At 38.9% G+C, this 17642-nt stretch overlaps 1 protein-coding gene across 1 annotated transcript in view; it reads left to right on the top strand.

Annotated features, from left to right (window-relative positions):
* The window catches only part of LOC308395135 (glucosidase 2 subunit beta-like), a 184071-nt gene that overhangs the window by 13864 nt on the left and 152565 nt on the right, over positions 1-17642 (top strand). The window contains exons 7-8 of the mRNA XM_080879830.1: positions 7218-7287; positions 11589-11667. Coding sequence (XP_080735956.1) covers positions 7218-7287; positions 11589-11667 — 149 coding nt within the window. The remainder of the gene's footprint in view (positions 1-7217; positions 7288-11588; positions 11668-17642) is intronic.

Genomic DNA, 17642 nt, shown 5'->3' with positions numbered 1-17642 from the left:
TACTTGTTGGTGAATGTTCATTTATCTGCTAACAATAGGAGCTGAAAAATGTATTGATGTGACGGTGTATCTTATTGACTTTTTTCTCTTTCGCTGTGGTGTGGATTCACTGCTGCCAAATCCTGATATCTTTATTTAAAGATTGCAGGTGCTCTAGATGGATTCCCACAGCAGTTAAACTCCTTGAATCACTGCATTATGACTCATTGAGGTGGTGCTTATTAAATGAATGAGTGTAAGTGAACAGAAGTTAAACAACTCGGGCTAAAGAAGAAGGAACTCATGGAGGACAGTTAGGACAATGCATGCAACCAGCTCTATTTTCTCCTTTTTTAGTGGCGTTTTTCAGATGTTGTAGCGACGTACTGCAGGATTACTGTATCGCAGTATAATTGTTATTATTATGGAATATCATGATAGTATTTGTATAATGAGTTAAGGCCTTTAAACACCGGATATGTAAATTCTGTAAATTCTTAATGCAGACGGTCACACCAACTATGTAATTCACATGACAAATTTGCGACATTTATTCTTTCGAACCAAGCTCGCTTTTTACAAATGATCAGATCTGGATAAACAGATCTGACCAGTCAAACCGCTGCATTTGGTAGTGCGCCTGTAGCTCAAAATGAACACCACTACTGAATATAGAAATAATAAAATGGTTCAGTTTTACCTTAGACACTCTTGGACTCTTGAACAAGAGTTCAGAGTACAAAAGTGGCCATGATACAGTGTCAACTCCTGGACCAAACAATGAAATTTCCCCCCGTTGCTGCCTTCTTTTAAGAATTGGACATACCCAGAATCTCCGTTTCCTCCTTTTCTTGTTTAGAAACATTAGGACTAGCTCATCATCGCTTGGTGCAGACTTCATTTCTTTCACAGAGGGTTTCTTGAAGACAAATTTTTGCAAAAAATACAACATTTTGGCATGTATATATGTTACACAACAAGTTTGGATCTGAAAAATCCAGAATTTCCTGTCATGTTTTTCCAACAGGCTCCGTGTGTGATGGCCTTCACTTTGTAATTTGTACTACTGATCTATAACTTGATGGCTATGATTTGGCTAAAACATTTCAGGAACCACCTGCCTTTAAAAACAACAACAAAACAAACAAACAAACTCTAGGATGTAATTTAAGGGTCACCAGTTTTACTCCAGTTTCAAATTAAATCATTATTACTCATTGTTTTGTTTTTACAATTGTTACTTTTACAAACACATTTTCATTACATAGGGTTAATCTCAGGTCTACAGGAAAATTGCAAAACATAATGAACTAAATTACCACATTTTCTTTTATGTCACTGTAACTCTGCAGCATGTTTGTCAATAGTGTCACAGTTGTGAAATAATAATTAAGAAAGCCTCTTCAGTTAGTTACCTTAATTATGCATTTGAGTCGCAAGAAACAGTCGATAAAACAATTGCCTTAAACGACCTTTTAACGTTGTACTCGTGAGGACACGCATTGAGTTACAAACAAATATAGAAACATCACAACGAGACAGACACTTTTTTTCCACGAATATCTCGTCTTTCCATTTCTGACCTGTCAGTCGCATGAGTCAAAATAAGAATGAAAAGCCAGAAGAACAACCAGCTGAGCCTGCAAAGTAGAACTTAACAGTCTCTCCCTTTACAGCGCCTGTCGCTCAAACGTGTCTCCAGGGCTTCACGCGCAGTTATTGAGAAGTTTTAAAGGGCCAGGTTATTTGTACCCTCAAAGAAAATTAGTTTCTTGTGGCACATTGTGTGCGATACAGTGAAAGAAATATTGCAGGACTTTTTGCGGGTCTCAGACGTGACAGGACAACATTCTAAGTCGTATTGATTTCGATATGTGTGGTATATAGTTCATGCGTTTATTAGATTCTAAACAAGCACCGTGCATTTGCTCTTTTCCTTCTTTTAAATTATCAAGTTAGTTTGTTAAGGAACTAAAACTCAGTCAATGAGTCCAACCTTCACATATGTCCCATTTTTATTAGGAATATGCTTGTTCCTAGACACAGCTGGGTTACTCAGTGCTCTTCTTTTAGCAAAGCAGTGGGCTTGATTTTCCTTTTTTTCCCCATTTTGCCGAGCATGTTGGGAAATCAGGAGTAAATCCTCACTAAATAGCAAAGACTTTGTTATTCCCAGCTAATGAGAAAGGACGCTGATCGTGTGCGGTTGTTTTCTTTCCGTCTTAATGGCATCCATGATAAGCCTTGGGTTCACGTCGAGGTCTCCTCCCTGTTTAATGATGTTTGCTTGATATTAACTCCATCATATAGAGGCACAGTGTACGACTCGTGCTAGTTTTTCTCTTTTACTGTACATCCAGTAATGCAAAGCTACGCAGACTTGAAGTTCATCCATAGTTTGAGGGGATTTCCTCAAGTTCATTGGTAATCCACTGGTTGACCTGATTTCTCTAGCAGACCGCTTTGCAAACCACTTCCATTCTGCTCGTGTGCAGTTGTGGATGGCCTGTAGCATGAATACAGAGATTGCAGAATGCCAAGGCGGCCAAATAGGCTTAGTTTGCTGTCGTTATAGCACACCACACACATTTTCCACATGTAATTCAAAGAGTTCATCAAAGGCTGGTTATATTTAAAAAGTACACTCATACATTTTGGCTGTAAACAGTAAAACTCCAAATGGGGAAAATATTCTGGACCACGCAGTTCAACCCACTTTATAATTATATTGAAACAGAGTCGACTCAGATGTTTGATGTGTGGGCGTACCTGAATACATTAGTTGCTAAATACATCTTAAAAAAAAAATACACATAATGTGTTCAACAAGCGTAGCTATTTTTTACAGCGATTTGTACAGCTGCCATGAACATAAGGACGACCCAAACTTTTGTAACACGGATAATTTTAATAATCACTTTATCTAACAGTTATTTCTTCTGTTTATTTAACTTTTTTTTTTTTTTTTTAAATTCAACCAATTCAATGTCGTTTTGTTTTTTCAAAATTGCTCTTCCACGTTTCGTCAATCTGGAGCAACGAAAGTGATCTTTGTAAGAGGCAAACATCCAAAGCTACTTACAGTTTTGCATCTTATAACTAAAATAGAGTGTTAGGATTGTTTTCAGAGAAGTTAGGATGGTGTAAATGTTGAATTTAAAAAAAAAAGTTTGCTGCTTTATCCAAAATATTATCGCCTCTACCATATCTGCTTAACATGAACATAGTATGCAGTGTTGGGAAGGTTACTTACTACAGATTACATGCCCCAAAATGTATTTTGTAACGTATTCCGTTACGTTACTCAATAAGAGTAACATATTCTGAATACTTTGGATTACTTAATATATTATCATGCTTTTTACAACTACATGAATGTACTATTGCTGTGTGATTTATTGCTATTACTAAATGGATACTCGCCATACCAATACCAACTAGATTTTTAAATCCTAACATAAAATGAGTAACAGTAGGGTGGACATTAGGTAAGGCAGCACTTTTTGCAGCGATCTCATATAGAAAACTATTCCGCACGTATCTAAAACATGTCCGTGGCTCCGAACCATAATAAAGGGACCTCTGGCTAATATAGAGCATAGTATGTGTGTGATACAAGCTTATTGTCTTTATTCCTGAAGGCATCAAATAAAGATGGGATTCAGTATCCTTTATTTAATTTCTTTTAAGTGGACTTTGACTTGCTGTGTAAAAGTCTTGAGCCACCCCTCATTTCTTTGTATTTTAATTTCCTGTTATTTTTATTGAAGTTTCCTTGAGAAACAGTTGTTTTGACTTTACGAAGGTCTTTTAAAGCTTTACAGATTTATGAATCACTGAAGGATTAAAAAAGGCACCTAACTCAAGGGATAAACCAGTGTCGTGTCGACACATAGCAGACAGCTCATCAAAGAACCAAATGTAAATTGTATCTTTGTATCCAAATGTAAACACTTTGTTACCAACATCTCGTCAAAAACCTCATTATTTGTTCACATTTCTTTAGTTGAATTTCTGAAAAATGCAGTAAGTAGTATTAAAAACAGTAAAAAAAAAAACTAATTTTTTTAACAGCATCATTCATAAAGAACTGCTAGCCATAAACTTGGCTTATTGTATGAAGTATGAGGAAATGTAGGACTAGTATTTGCTTGTTAGAATTTTACAAATTTTGGTTTAGATACTGTATTTCCATGTGTGTTTGTACATATTTGAATAAACTGATATACTCTTTTCCCATTTTCCAAGCAAAATATAAAGAAATTGAGTGTCGCTCAAGAGTTTTGCACAGTACTGTATATGTAAGGAAATCTCTGTATAAAAATTGTTTGAAGGAGAAATAGACTATAAGCCCTTTAGCCATATATGATTACGCTTCCCTGTCTTTAATGTGCATTCACATGTAAATGCAAATACTAATAGTAGGTTAGAATAGGAAGAGATTAACTGAATCCAACAAAATATGTATTGTTGGAATATATTAATATAGAGAATGTCTGTATCTTTGTATATGAAGGATGTACTAAGCACTTAGAGTGTCTGCTATCTTGCCTCTGAGGATTCGAGTAGTTCCCCTGAGCTAACCTATATGGACCAGATCCAGTCATAAACATTGGCTGTACTATTACATCATATTCTCTGGAAACCAGGGTCCATTATGAATTCAAAAGACTACAAGTTCTTGATCTTTATTTCTAATAAAACATGATTTGCACAAAGGAAAATAACAAAAATTCTTGTCTACCTGACTTTAGACTTTATACAACTTATGTCTTCTTGAAATAATGCAGTAACACGTGTTGCAGCAGGCATTGTCTTCTTGTTCTGAACTCTAACAGAGCGCTTCATATCCCCGCTTATACGTCTTCTCTCCAGATAAGGAAACGCTTGATTGTCCTTGTAGAGCAAAACAAACAGTGTCAAACATAAAAGAGTTCAGAAGGTCCCATAAGGCTTGACATTTTCAGTCAAGCAGCAAAAGCCCAAACTGAAAACAGAGCTTCACTCTGAAATTCCATTAAATTTGATATATTTTTAAAGTATTCTTGTGGTAATTTAGTCCTAAAGCAGGACTGAGTGATGGTAGCTCTGCTAAGCTCTCCACAGAGAATGTAGACTAGTTTTATTCTTTCATCTTTATTAATTGTACCTTGTAATTTAATAGTTGATTTTTCGAGTTACGAATACCCGAGCTTCCTTGCAGCACAATCATTTATCTCATTTGTAAAACCTGCGTGTCATATCAGTTTCAGGTTGTTAAAAAATTTCCTGGAAAAATCACTCACAGCCATGTGGGAACCTTGAAAAGAGTTCTGGGAATAAGGCAATTAGCTCAGCAACTGTAATCACAACCTTGATGAATTTATGAGCAAACTCTAATGAGTAAGATATTGATTTTGTACACTGCAACGCTCTCATTGTGCTGCAGTGTTTTTTAATTTTTTCATTCTGATGCTCACCGTTAAACGCACCGTTTAGCTTCAAATATTTATTTTCAGGTTTCTATCAGTATTTCCAGTCTTGTCATCCCATCGATAAAGCAAAAACAAAAAAAGATTCTACCTGCAGCGTTTGATCTATTTCCATTTCAAAGTATTTTTTTTTTTCATACAGAAAACTGTAATTTCCCTTCTTGGAAATCTTGCCTATGGTATATAAAAGACAGGACAATGTGTGTTTTCTTAGCCTTGGAGTGCAGCGCGAGCCTACAATAACAAAGCTCTGTGTGGATAACATGATCTGTAGGCTAGGCGTAGATCTGCAGTCTCCCGCTGATATGTTCCATTTCCCTCTGTTCTCTTTGTGCCTCTCTTTTATTTTACGAGTGTGCCGTGATATTGCCCGAGCAACATGGGTGGATGACTGATGGTGTCCATTAGTAAACATAGTCCCCTATATGTGCCGTCGGCCTAAAGAGCCAATGTCTTGAACCTCTTTCCCCAATTTTTCTTTTTTTTTGTTTGTTCTCCCTCCTCTCTCCTCTTTTATTTTCCCCATTCCTCTCGACTCTTCCTCTTACCTTTTACCAACCAACCCCCACCCCACCCACCGCCCTCCAATCCCCTGCATCCACTCTATCTTTTTTTTCTTCCCCTGCCTTCGTCTCCATCCATCCTCCTTATGGTTGTTTTTCATAGCTATGGCTCTGCAGTAGAGCGAGGGATGAGACCATTTCTCTTGCTCCTTTAGTGCGCTCACTTTTTTTTTTTTTTTTTTGCGAGACAGAGCGGCCAGAGGATGGGTTGAGAATGTCAAGCATTAGGTTGGGAATAGAGTGCTGTTCAAACAAAGGAATAAGCCACTAATATGACAGATGCTGTGTGTATTGCAGGAGAATATTAGCAAATCTTGTTTAACTCCCGGGGTTGAATACAGTCAACAAACAGAGGGTGGGGTGACGGGAATCTGGCTTCTCCGTAGACGTTTGCAGCTCCTGGTCATGTTTCGGGTGTCAAGGAGTGGCGTAGGATCTAGCATCTTTTAAAACTTTTAATCCCACAAACAGCATGCCTTAATAAATATGGATTTATTTTGGCAAAGATGGGTTTGAGAAAAGGGATCATTTTTTTAAACCCCCCTGCATCACACACTTAACACAGTTGCTTTACTGTACACTGGGAAGAAATGGTAATTTCAAAATGAGCTTTTCTGTAATTAGTACAGAAAGATAATTGCGGCGGATGTGCAATTAGCATTATGTAAAGTGTTTTTCCCCAGACTTAGGGGCCAATCAGTTTACCCCTCGTACATTCTCTGCTCTGCCGATGACACGGGAGATGCTCAGTGCTGAACATAAGAGAACTTCCTCTCCTTTCCACTCGCAGTGAATGCGGATTCACAGAATGAATCGGTTGGGGTCACATGCTCGCTGGAAAAAGGGGGTTGAGGAAGTTTTTGCGTCTCCTTTTCATCTGCCTGTGTACATGAATGGAGAAGAGGGAAATCACTGTCATACCAGCCGTTACAGCACAAAGCCTCCTGATTGCATTCTGGACTCTGCCATGCTTTTTTCTTTTTTTTTCTTTTCCTACAGGGAAACCAAATGTTCTTGCACAGCGTGACTGACTCATTGCCTGATTGCCCTCCACACCCCCCCACACCCCATATTTTTTAAATCCAGCTCCATCCTTTTCTTCATTCCTGCCTCTCAGTTTGCATTCAGATGGAAGTGGTTGCTATTTAAACAATCTCATAATTCTACAGTAACACGTGATTTTTTTATTTTATTTTTATTTTAGGTCTCATCAGACATCAGAACAGCTCCGTTACCAGCATTTTCCATTTATTGGACACCAATAAAGATGGCAGGTAAATAACTTGTATTCAGACTCTTTTGAGTCCTGTTTTTGTTTTCATGTTCTGGCCAGTGCTGCCCATTCTAGTGAGTCCAGAAACCTGCACTCATATGCGTATGAAGTGTCAGCCTTATAATGCTAACCCCACCCCACCCCCAAGCTAGAACCATATTCTATTAATACTTTGTTGATTACGCAGGCAAAGTTTTGCATAATAAAGATCCACTGATTCAGGTTTTGAAGGCTACCAGTGATGTTTTTATACTGAAATAGTTTTTCCTTGTTGGGTTCTGCTCTTGCCAGGGTGAATGGGCTTTTTGTCGCATTATTTCATTGCTAAGAAATCTAATACTACAAAAAAAAATATTATGTCGTCATCCAGCACTCTGCAGAAGTCTTCAGCCACCCCTTATTTCTTTATATATTGCTTCCAAGGAGCCAGACTTCAATGTAATTTGTTTAAAGTGACCATGTGCAATATTTCTTCAGACTTTCTGAAGAGCTATTAAACAGAAACTTGATATATTGGAATGGTGTGTGGTGTCTCCCTGCGACCTCCCCTGTACACTTAATGATGGGTTTTCACACCTCACGATTTATCAGTAAAGTCGTGGTTTGACTACCATTGCAATACTTTCTGGGTTTTTCCAAAAGAAGCTGCCTAGGCAGCGACTACAGTGACTAACTTCTAATGCAAACCCAGTTATCTTGTTCTATAAACAGGCCTGAAATATAACAGAAACCACTCAGTTCTGAAAAATATTTCAAGGCTTATTCATAAAGACTTCAGAAATAGGACAAATTCAGCAAAGACCTGATACAGGATGTGAGTGATGTATCTGGCCCTTCAACTGATCCAAAAGGCCATTCTTAAGGATGGGAAACAGGGTATGCCAGTTTACACAAGAACGGGACTGAAGATCCATTGCAACAGGTCTAACGGAGTGATGACTCTTGTCAATAGGTGTTGGGGATCTTGTCAAAATGTATGAAATTATGACCATGGAAAAGCATGGTTAGAGTTCGATACACCTTGTAAGACAATCTGGAAAGCATCTGATTCGCTATGGCTGCCAACACACTGCCAAAGCAGTAATACCATACCTGGATAGAAACACTATCAGTCATGGATTGGCCTCCCCCAGAACCCGGACCACTGCATTCTTGGAGCGGTGTGGGATCATCTAGCAGCCAAGATCCAAAGAAGAGCTTTGAATGTCCTTCAAGAAGTCTGGGGAAATAGTAATTTCTTGTAATTACAGAAAGGACAAGAAAGCTGCATAAGAGAGCTAAAGTTAAGTGCTGAATTTAAATCGTTTGTTACATTTTATCTTTTTTTCCTGACAAATGATCGCCTGTCTTTGAACATTGTTCTCTCCAAATTGATTGGTGACAAAAGCCAGTCATTAATTTACCGGCCACTAGCAGTCAAATGAAACTGTAACACAAAACACGAAATAACAACCACAAAAAAAAAATACTGTTGAAGAAGTTCCTTTAAATTCCGGCAGACTGAATCGGAGAGTTTTAGGAAATATTATCATGTCAGATACCCTCAAGAGAAATTCTGCTAATGCAGCAGAGTGAAACCAAAACAACATGAAATATGATAAAGAAGATCCATAACACTGGATTAAAACTATAGGTTGTCACTCGCATTTATTCTGTCTTGCATTACTCGTGCTATAAAATAAATGGGTGTTCACATCAATATGAATATGGATTACACTCATTAGTTCCACCTTAACTTGTGGAGCAGTGAAGTCTCATCAGTCTGAGTCGAATGCGCGCATCTCATTCCCTGGAACTCCTACACCTATTTATTCTCCAGCAAGCCTCAAAAAGTATTTCTTCTCCTTATTTGCATTGTTCAATCTTCAAGTCTCAGCAGGCTCACTTGTTGCTCCGCTTTCCAATCTCCCGGCCTTCCTTGCATCTACACAGACGAACTAAGTTGCTGTCAGGATCGGCGTCTGACGGCGGCCAGCTTTAAAGGGAATGGCATCCGTTTTGCTGCCAGGGAAGATATGTAAATTTTTCTAGTGGCTTGCAGAAAAACGGAGTCCATGATATCCAATGAGCCTGTCCCCCTTCATGCTTTTTCTCCACAGCCATCCACACCCTCACATCCTCACTTTCCCACAACATGCTTGAAGTTAAAACAAAATCGATACTTCTTAAGCTAACTGGGCATATTCTTCTGGAAAGCAAGCTGGCCCAAGCATAGTAAACTGAAAGTGCTATAAAACATATGGCCGCATCGAGGACGAACTGCTTGTGCAGCGATTTTCTGGCAGAGCGCTATATGCCCACTTATGCATTCCTGCAATTGGATGCAAACCATTATTCAAGCCCTCCTGCCCACCCCCTCCCAGCCACAGTCCCTTCCTTCCCCGGCTCTGCCTCCATCCATCCACTCCAGCCAAAGCACCGCCTCGCACTTAAACAAACACATTACTAAGCTGAAATATCTGCAAGTGTCGCTCATTTCTATCCAGCCATTGTCTCAGCCTGTCAGCATGTGGATTCGGTGAGCTGGCTATCTTGATGCAGGACGTGTCCTGATGCCCATTTGAATAAAGCAGGTGAAGGCTTTGCGCTTGTGTGCTACATCACCCTCCCCGTGTGGCTCTGCGGCTCACATGCCCGAGTGTCAAGCTTGATTTAGTCGCCGTTTTATAATAAATGCAAATTTGCTGGTATACCTGACGCTTGCACGTTGCCGGGGACTTTGATCGAGATTAGCATGCACACTACAGGCTCTTTATCGTGCACAAAGCAGGGGAAAAAAAAGCTCTTGGCTTTGTCCCAAATGACACTTAGCGAAATGTTATCCCATTCTTAATCCACTTGATTGGAATTGCTAATTATCTTTAATGCAGATTCACAGATAATTGTTCTCTCATTTATACTGTGAGCTAATCTCATTTTTGTGTCACCAGTAATTGCTTCATGCAACCTGTTTTTTTTTTTCTTCCTTTTTTTCCTTTAAAGTTTAGAATCTGCTCTGATGTGCATGAAGGAACCTGTCAGTGGTAGAGATGTCGCTGATTATCACCACAGTTTGTACTTAATACTAATATTAATTCTGTATAAATATTGCTACTGCGAGTTACGCAGCAGGCTAACGTCGTGGAATATCTTTGCATGCAGCATTTCCAATATTTCGGTCACACCTCAAGTTTATATATCTGCAGTCTCACAGATTCATATTGCATTATAGGGGGGTAAATTATTCCCCCACACTTTGTTCATTAAGGTAGATTCTTGCCTTCCTCACGATTATTTCAACCCAAACCTTCCTGAGCACCACACACAAGTGCAACCCACTGTGCCAGCTGGCAAGCAGTTGGCAGCCCAGTGCAGGATTAACTGGTACCAGTATGCTGGCCTATAAATAGAGTCTACCAACTGCTTCAGGAAATGAACCATGATGGAGCCTCCCAAAGGCCCATGAACAGGTTGTGCTTTTTATCCCCTCCCCTCTGTCAGGATTCATCAGTGCATGTGTGTGAGTTACCAATATTTTTACTGTCTTTCTCAGGGAAACCTAGCAAAGCACCTGCTCTCAAGATCAGGTCTGCATCTGCCCTCAGTGATTGGGGGCAAAGCCGGTTTTCCTCACACCAAATTCTATTTATTTCTTTATTTTTTAGAGGCGTCATTGTGTGCAGCTCGACAATGCAGAGAGATCATTGCTTTTCTCCAGCACTTACCCCTAGCATTGATCCTCTGTAGTGGAACAAGCTATTTGCTTTGTATGTTTGCCTGCACGTCCGCTTTTGATGGACTCCTAGGATTGATCCTGGCCATGCAGTCATTATCTCCATTCAGTTTAGTGCTGGTTTACGTAAAACCTGAGGAAGGAAGACACCAGCGGTGAAGAATGGCCATAGAAAAAAGATCTAAATGCTGTAGGATAATAGGTGGCATGAGAGATTTTGACTGCACTGTGTGCTGCTTTATGTTTTGTGCAGTTTAAACTGCGATAGGGTAAAAGGAAAGAGAAGTGCTCAGCTCAGAGCAGAACATCCTTGATCGCAAAATGTATTGTTGGTTCAATGCAGTCGGTTTGTGTTACTGACTGGTTGTGCATCTGATCAAAAAGTTTAGTATTTGTTTCTTTTGTGCAAACTTTGAATCCCTGCCACAGGAAATGAGACTGAAATGTGACTCAGTGGGCCTCAGGTGCTTGTGAATGCTGTGCTGATGACATGTTATGTGGATCATGATGAAATCAACTTATTATATTGGGCAAAAAAACCAATATTGGGATAAATACTAAAATGCTTCCTGATTTTGTACCCTCTGCAGTTTGACAGTGGATGAAATCAAGGCTAAAGTGGTGCTTGTCCACGATGAGCAGCGTGTTCTCTCTGAGGGTGAAGCACTGGTAAGTTCATCTTTATTCATAGTTTATGCTACAACTCTGTAGGTAATATTTTTTAATGATTATTTGATGCTGGATGGGGAAACAGCCCAGTGCTACACCTGTGTAACTAAAAGTTTCTTGGTCGTCCACATCGTGTGCGGCTCTCCAAAGTTCCCTTCAACTGCCATTTCCTAATGACAGCTGGAAGCTTTTTGATATCTTTTTATAGCCTAGCCCAATCCTGGAAGCCTCAATTAGCTTTGCAGTTTCTTAGAGAAGCCCGTGGTTGTTGAGTGCTAACACAAGAGTTGAAGAGTGTGGAGGATTTATCAGCTCTGAATTGTCACCAGCTGATGATTCCCTTAATTAAGGCCAAATAAGTTAATGAGGGTCTGAGGCTTTTTATGTGAAACTGTTACCTTGGAATCTTTTGCCTAGTCTCACACCAAAGTATGCCACATTTATTGTTGGCAATAAAATTTTGTATTTTCAAAAATAAACTAGCTGGGGTTTTTTTTGCTTTGTACCCGTTCTTTCTTTGTTGGAAAATAAAGCTTTTCTAACATGTATGACGTTTTAAAAGAAGTATCCTTTAACCTAAATACTAACTAAAACATTTTGTTGTCTAATCTGATTAAACAGTGAGTGAAAATGATGATAATAATAATAATGATAATAATATACAGGAAATTAACCCAAGTCTCATCAGAGCAGCTTTTATGACTTGTGCCACTGCCATCCATCCATCCAACCTCCTAATGCAGTCTTTGTTGGCTTTTCTGTGTGCACCGGGGTTGTCACAACACTGGAATTTCACACTCAATAGTGGCACCCAGGAGTATAATTTTTCATAGAAGTTAAGACATTAAAAAGCATCTTTTTTTGTATTCAGCTACAGTCCTGTTTATGTGTCTGGTGACTTCTCACCGTACTTCTTCTGCTGATCAAACAGCCTTTTCTCAGCTTCAGTCAGGGACTTTAAGAGAAGTGTAATAATTTTCAAACACAAATAACTTTGTAATGCTATGAAATTCACTTTATTGATTCTGCAGATGGGAGGAATTGATTACATTTGCTGCTTAGCTCCCAGTAGCAGTAGCAGTAGTAGTACCTACTACCTTAATAACAACAGATGACTTAATGTGCCAAGGTGTGCGGTGGCCAGGTTAATGTTTATGATAATGTTTTAATACTTTAGTGTTGTTGAAACAGGAAATTCCTCATAAAGATGAGGGTGTCAGTTTGTTTCAAGCAGTGTTCAGCTGCTAGTGAGGGGAGGGGCTGTGAGCTGTCTGTATGCAGGGTGCTGAGGTTGTGTGTCAGCTAGAGGCAAACACGGCACTGTTCAATATTGTTGCAAAAAAGTATCCATTTGCAACAATATGTTGCAAATGGATACTTTTTTGTAACAATTAGTATCTGAGAGTGCAGGTAGACAGTCACAGGACATCTACGTAAGCCCCACCCTCTCATTTTATGATAAAACTAATGAGTACTTCACCGCATGGCAGGTGGGTTGAAACTTATGCACATACTGGAGTTGTTTTTTATTCTTTGATATATTTATTATTGATTTATTGATTGATTTATTTTAATTTGGGGGAAAAAGTAACAGTGTGTTAAAAGTAATGTTTGAGGAAATGCTAACTGATCTAATCTAATTGATTTCTGTTATTATGATTGGTTTTAACATGCTTTATGCTACTTTCATTCATTTTTCAAGAAGTTATTTTAAAAAAAGTGGAAGTTATTGCATTTTAATTAGTAAACTTAAGTGGCACAAAAACACTTTACTCCTCAACATTACTGAAAACCATCATGAAAACACAGACAAACCCATAGCTTCCACACCGTGTCTACACCATCAACAACAGGACATTCTGCATATTTGCATCCAGATATTCTGCTGAATTACCGCTCGTCAATTTTGCTGCCAGAAGAGATTACCCTTTTAGTGCGCGTCAGACTACAGGACTTTATAGCAGATTTGCCTTTGATTCCTTTCCTTATCCCGACATTCAAATGTGAGTCCGGACCCCGTCAGTGCTGATGTTCGACCCATTATCTGGTACTTTGTAGGGTTTATAGAAGCATTCTTAAAGCCTACAAAAGTGCTTCTGGACTCATCGGGGCTGTCTTGATGTTTGATGTTTAATCGTTACAATCTTGATTGTTACACATATAATTGCTTCAGCATGTACACAGCAGACAGTGAAAATAACAGTGGCAAAGTGAAACAACAAGGTAGTCTTCATGTGCTTTGGGAAGACAGAGATGGAGCAAGCTGAACAACTTAGTAGAGACTCTCAAAGACTTTCAAGTTATTTCTAGAGCAGCTGACTGTAATGTGAAGCAACATAAGCGTTTTAGTCTTTGATGCTAATGTTGTGTTTGGATACTATTGCTAATTACTACCAATCTGAGCCAGTTGTCTTTGATGATTCATCAATGGATATGTGAATGTATATAATTTTGGGGTTGTGTATTTCTCTACGTCATTAAATCCATTACATATGAATAAATACATATATGAGGAAATATTATTCCATATCTCTAAACAGTATTGCTGGAGCGCCTTGAGGCAACTGTTGTTGTGATTTGGTGCTTGTGGCAGGACTTGACTTAAGCGGTCAAAGAAGAGCATGAGACTGATGCTGTCCAGTGTAGCAAGTGATTTATTCACCATTTTGTGACCCAAACAATATTTACAAAGAAACCAATAAAAAACTCAACTCTAAATTAACTCAGTTCAGCTAAATAAAACTGAAGTTAAATCAACGGAAATTAAGGTCAAACTGCGCACAGCTACACTGACCTGAACCTTTCTTCTCAAACACCTGAGTTCTGCTTAAATAGTCCACTTAACCAAACAATCTCTCCTCTGGACTATTCCATTCAGTAGGTAAGATGAACATGATTATATTCAAACCTCTACTGCTACTCTTTACTGGCAACATAAACTCTATGGTGTAATCAATACATATTACATCATTAAATCTATTTATCCCTAAACACTCTAAAATAAACTTTATGAAATTACAAGAATTCTTCCCCTTCTGCACTTGGTCTCATCCTGTGACCTCAGATGAACCCAGAAGCTATAAAGCAGGAAGTAAAACTACATTTCCTCCTTTTGTTTCTAGAAGACAGGTAGGTAAGGTTCTAAATAATACAAATTAACAGTTGAAATAAATAACATGTTAACTTAAACTTGTAGGAATTGATTTAAACCAAGATGTTATATTATATAATCTGTAAAAGTGCAAAACGTAAACAAACCCGGGATAGTAGATGTTTGCCTGTTGCAGATTGCATATGAAATATGGTTAAATCAAAACAAGAATGTTAACTAAGAATATGGACAAACGGTGTTGTCACCCACTTTGTCACAGTGCTACATAAATAAAACTGAATTGAACAAAATTGAATTGAATTTCCGCATCCGCCAGGGTCCACTCAAGTCTGAATGACAGAAATTTTATCCTAAGATGATGAGTGCAAGCGTCCATGGGGATGTCCGCGTGCCTGCTTGTTTTTTGTGCACTTACAACTTTGCGGACGCTCCAGGCTAGTGGACTAGTATAGGAAAGCAGGAATTACTTCTCAGCCAACATGTCTCCAGCTGTCCATTTCCATGTCTGCCACAGAGTATAATCTAGGCTTTCTTCCCCCCTACATGCTCCTTGAAAGAGTCTGAAGTTATGCCACAGACCTCTACTCTCTTTCTGCAGTTCAAATCTCACCTCCAGTTCTCACTGACAAATACACAACCTTGCTTAACCTGCTCTCACCGATCTCTTTATCATCCAGACTCTTGAAGCAGCCTGCTTTTTCTCATTGCACAGTGTTGCTAAAGTTCCAGCAAAACACATGTAGATACACACTCCGTGTTATTTGGGATTTGACAGAAAGAAAATCTGTGAATCTGTAAAGTTTCTTGTTATATGTATGACTCAGTTTTAAAAATGAGTTATTATTACTGACGTCATGCTGCAGACTGCCACATAAACAAAATGATTATGATTGGGGAATTTGCAATCGCACTCTCTCCGTTAGTTGGTTTAAAGATGGGAACCTTGTCCATGATCACTCGCAGCCTTTGGTTGCTGTCTTCAAAGCAACTGTCAGGGTGTCGGGATGCCAGTAAAATGGCAATAAGATCAAATCAGTCTGCTATCAGTTTGTGATTGACTGGTTTCAAGTTGGTAATTATATGGAAACTGTTATATAGCAATTAACTGTAATAAATTGCAAATCTGTTGTTGTCTAAATACACAAAAGTCCATAATCATCATACTTCATAGTTACATTGACAGTCCAGCCAGAACTTCACAAATTAATAACAGAAATTCTGAAATTCCACCAGGAAGAGTGACATAGTTTCTGCAGGATAGCAAAGGCACTTATATAATACAATCAGCATGAAATCAGAATACAACCAGAATACAACCAGTTGGCAACTAGTTGCATCAAGTCCTCCATTGCAAATGTTGCAAACTGCACTGCAGTTATTTACAAACCTTCACCATTCTGTCGACGCAGCCAGCTGTTAAAATCAGTCTGAGTCAGACTGCAGCTACCTGCAATCAGTTGCCATTTGTGAAAGAATTCAATGGAGTCACAAGGCAATATCATTTTTTCTCTTTTGGTTGCAAGAAAGTAGTTGTGCTATTTTGTAAATGTGAATAAACTACAACAATATATTCGAATTATATCAATTAATAACATTTTGAAAAAGGTATAAGTAGTTTTCCAAAACACCTGGAGTAAGTACTGCATTTACTTGGGAGTACTTTCATCTGTGGATCAGTGCACAGCTGGTGCACTGGTGAGTATTTATAGCATCTGGACCGTAGGTAGGAATGTCAGACCTGTCAACCTGCCTACTGCATAAGAACACCATCGAACATATCCCTTTTATGTCTAAATAGTAGTTTAGTAGTTTTATCTTAGTATACTATATAGCGCTATCTCAAAATCAAATATTGATTTAATCTGCTGTTGCACTGTCTGCAAGTTTGCTATCTGGTTTCGATCAGCTGTGCGCTTCCCTGACTGGTTCGATGTTTTTCCCCCACTTATACAACAGGGTTCCTTCCACAGTCATTTGAATTCCGAACAGGAAGCGCACAGTGATTTTCCCTCAAGCTGCTGTGTGCGAGAACGCGGCTGTCTGCTTCACTCTAAACTTGTTGAGCCTCCCTCTTACCAGGCAGTACATACTAAAAATCTCTGGCTGTAAACAAAAATGGCCAACGCTTAAATTTTCCTCTGCCTTTTCCCTCCTGTAAATCATATGCACAATAATAAACAAACATGCAAATTACAATAAAAATAAAATCAAAGCACGTCTGCTGGGTTCTCCCACTGCAGGGCATGAGGAGTTGAGCCTTTGGGTAGGTTCTCACTAGGCCGAAAATGTGTTTACAGATATTTTCACAAATTAGTTTGTCTGTATTTAGTTGGAGTTGGACTGTCCTCCACTCCATAAGGGGTGACGATGTGTATTTTTTGCTTTGGCTTGCTAATTTTAGCCTCTGTAAAATTCTACCGTTATACGTTTGTTGTGTCGGCACGCAACGGAAAACAAACCCGTGCAGCTCCAGCGCTTTAACCAACATGAAGGACTCAAAAAAAAAAATCTGTGCTCATTTGTTGTTGTTGGGTTTTTTTTCTCACGTTTTTCTCCCCTGCTTGCTAACGGGGAGACATTCCTAATGAATTCAGCTGCATCTGAAGAGGATGAATCAGTTTGAATATGCATGAATATGAAAATGTGTACTTAACTGCAACCACAACAAACCGTGATCAAGCTGGGCAAATTAAGTAGGGTGCCATTGACAGTGGTTACCGGGCAATTTACACTAGAACTGACAAGCGGCCCCACGTTAGCACCTTAATCAAGGTCCAGGGGCAGCAACAGGTGTGCCTTTAAAAGTTAATTGCGTGTATTGGTGCGGGTTTAAGTAAAAGGTGTTGTTTTTAAACCCTCTTAT

This window comes from Rhamphochromis sp. 'chilingali', assembly GCF_963969265.1.
Source record: "Rhamphochromis sp. 'chilingali' genome assembly, chromosome: 1".
NCBI classification, from domain to species: Eukaryota; Metazoa; Chordata; class Actinopteri; order Cichliformes; family Cichlidae; genus Rhamphochromis; species Rhamphochromis sp. 'chilingali'.
Note: the sequence above shows the minus strand (reverse complement) of the source record. Positions and strands in the feature narration are given on the sequence as shown.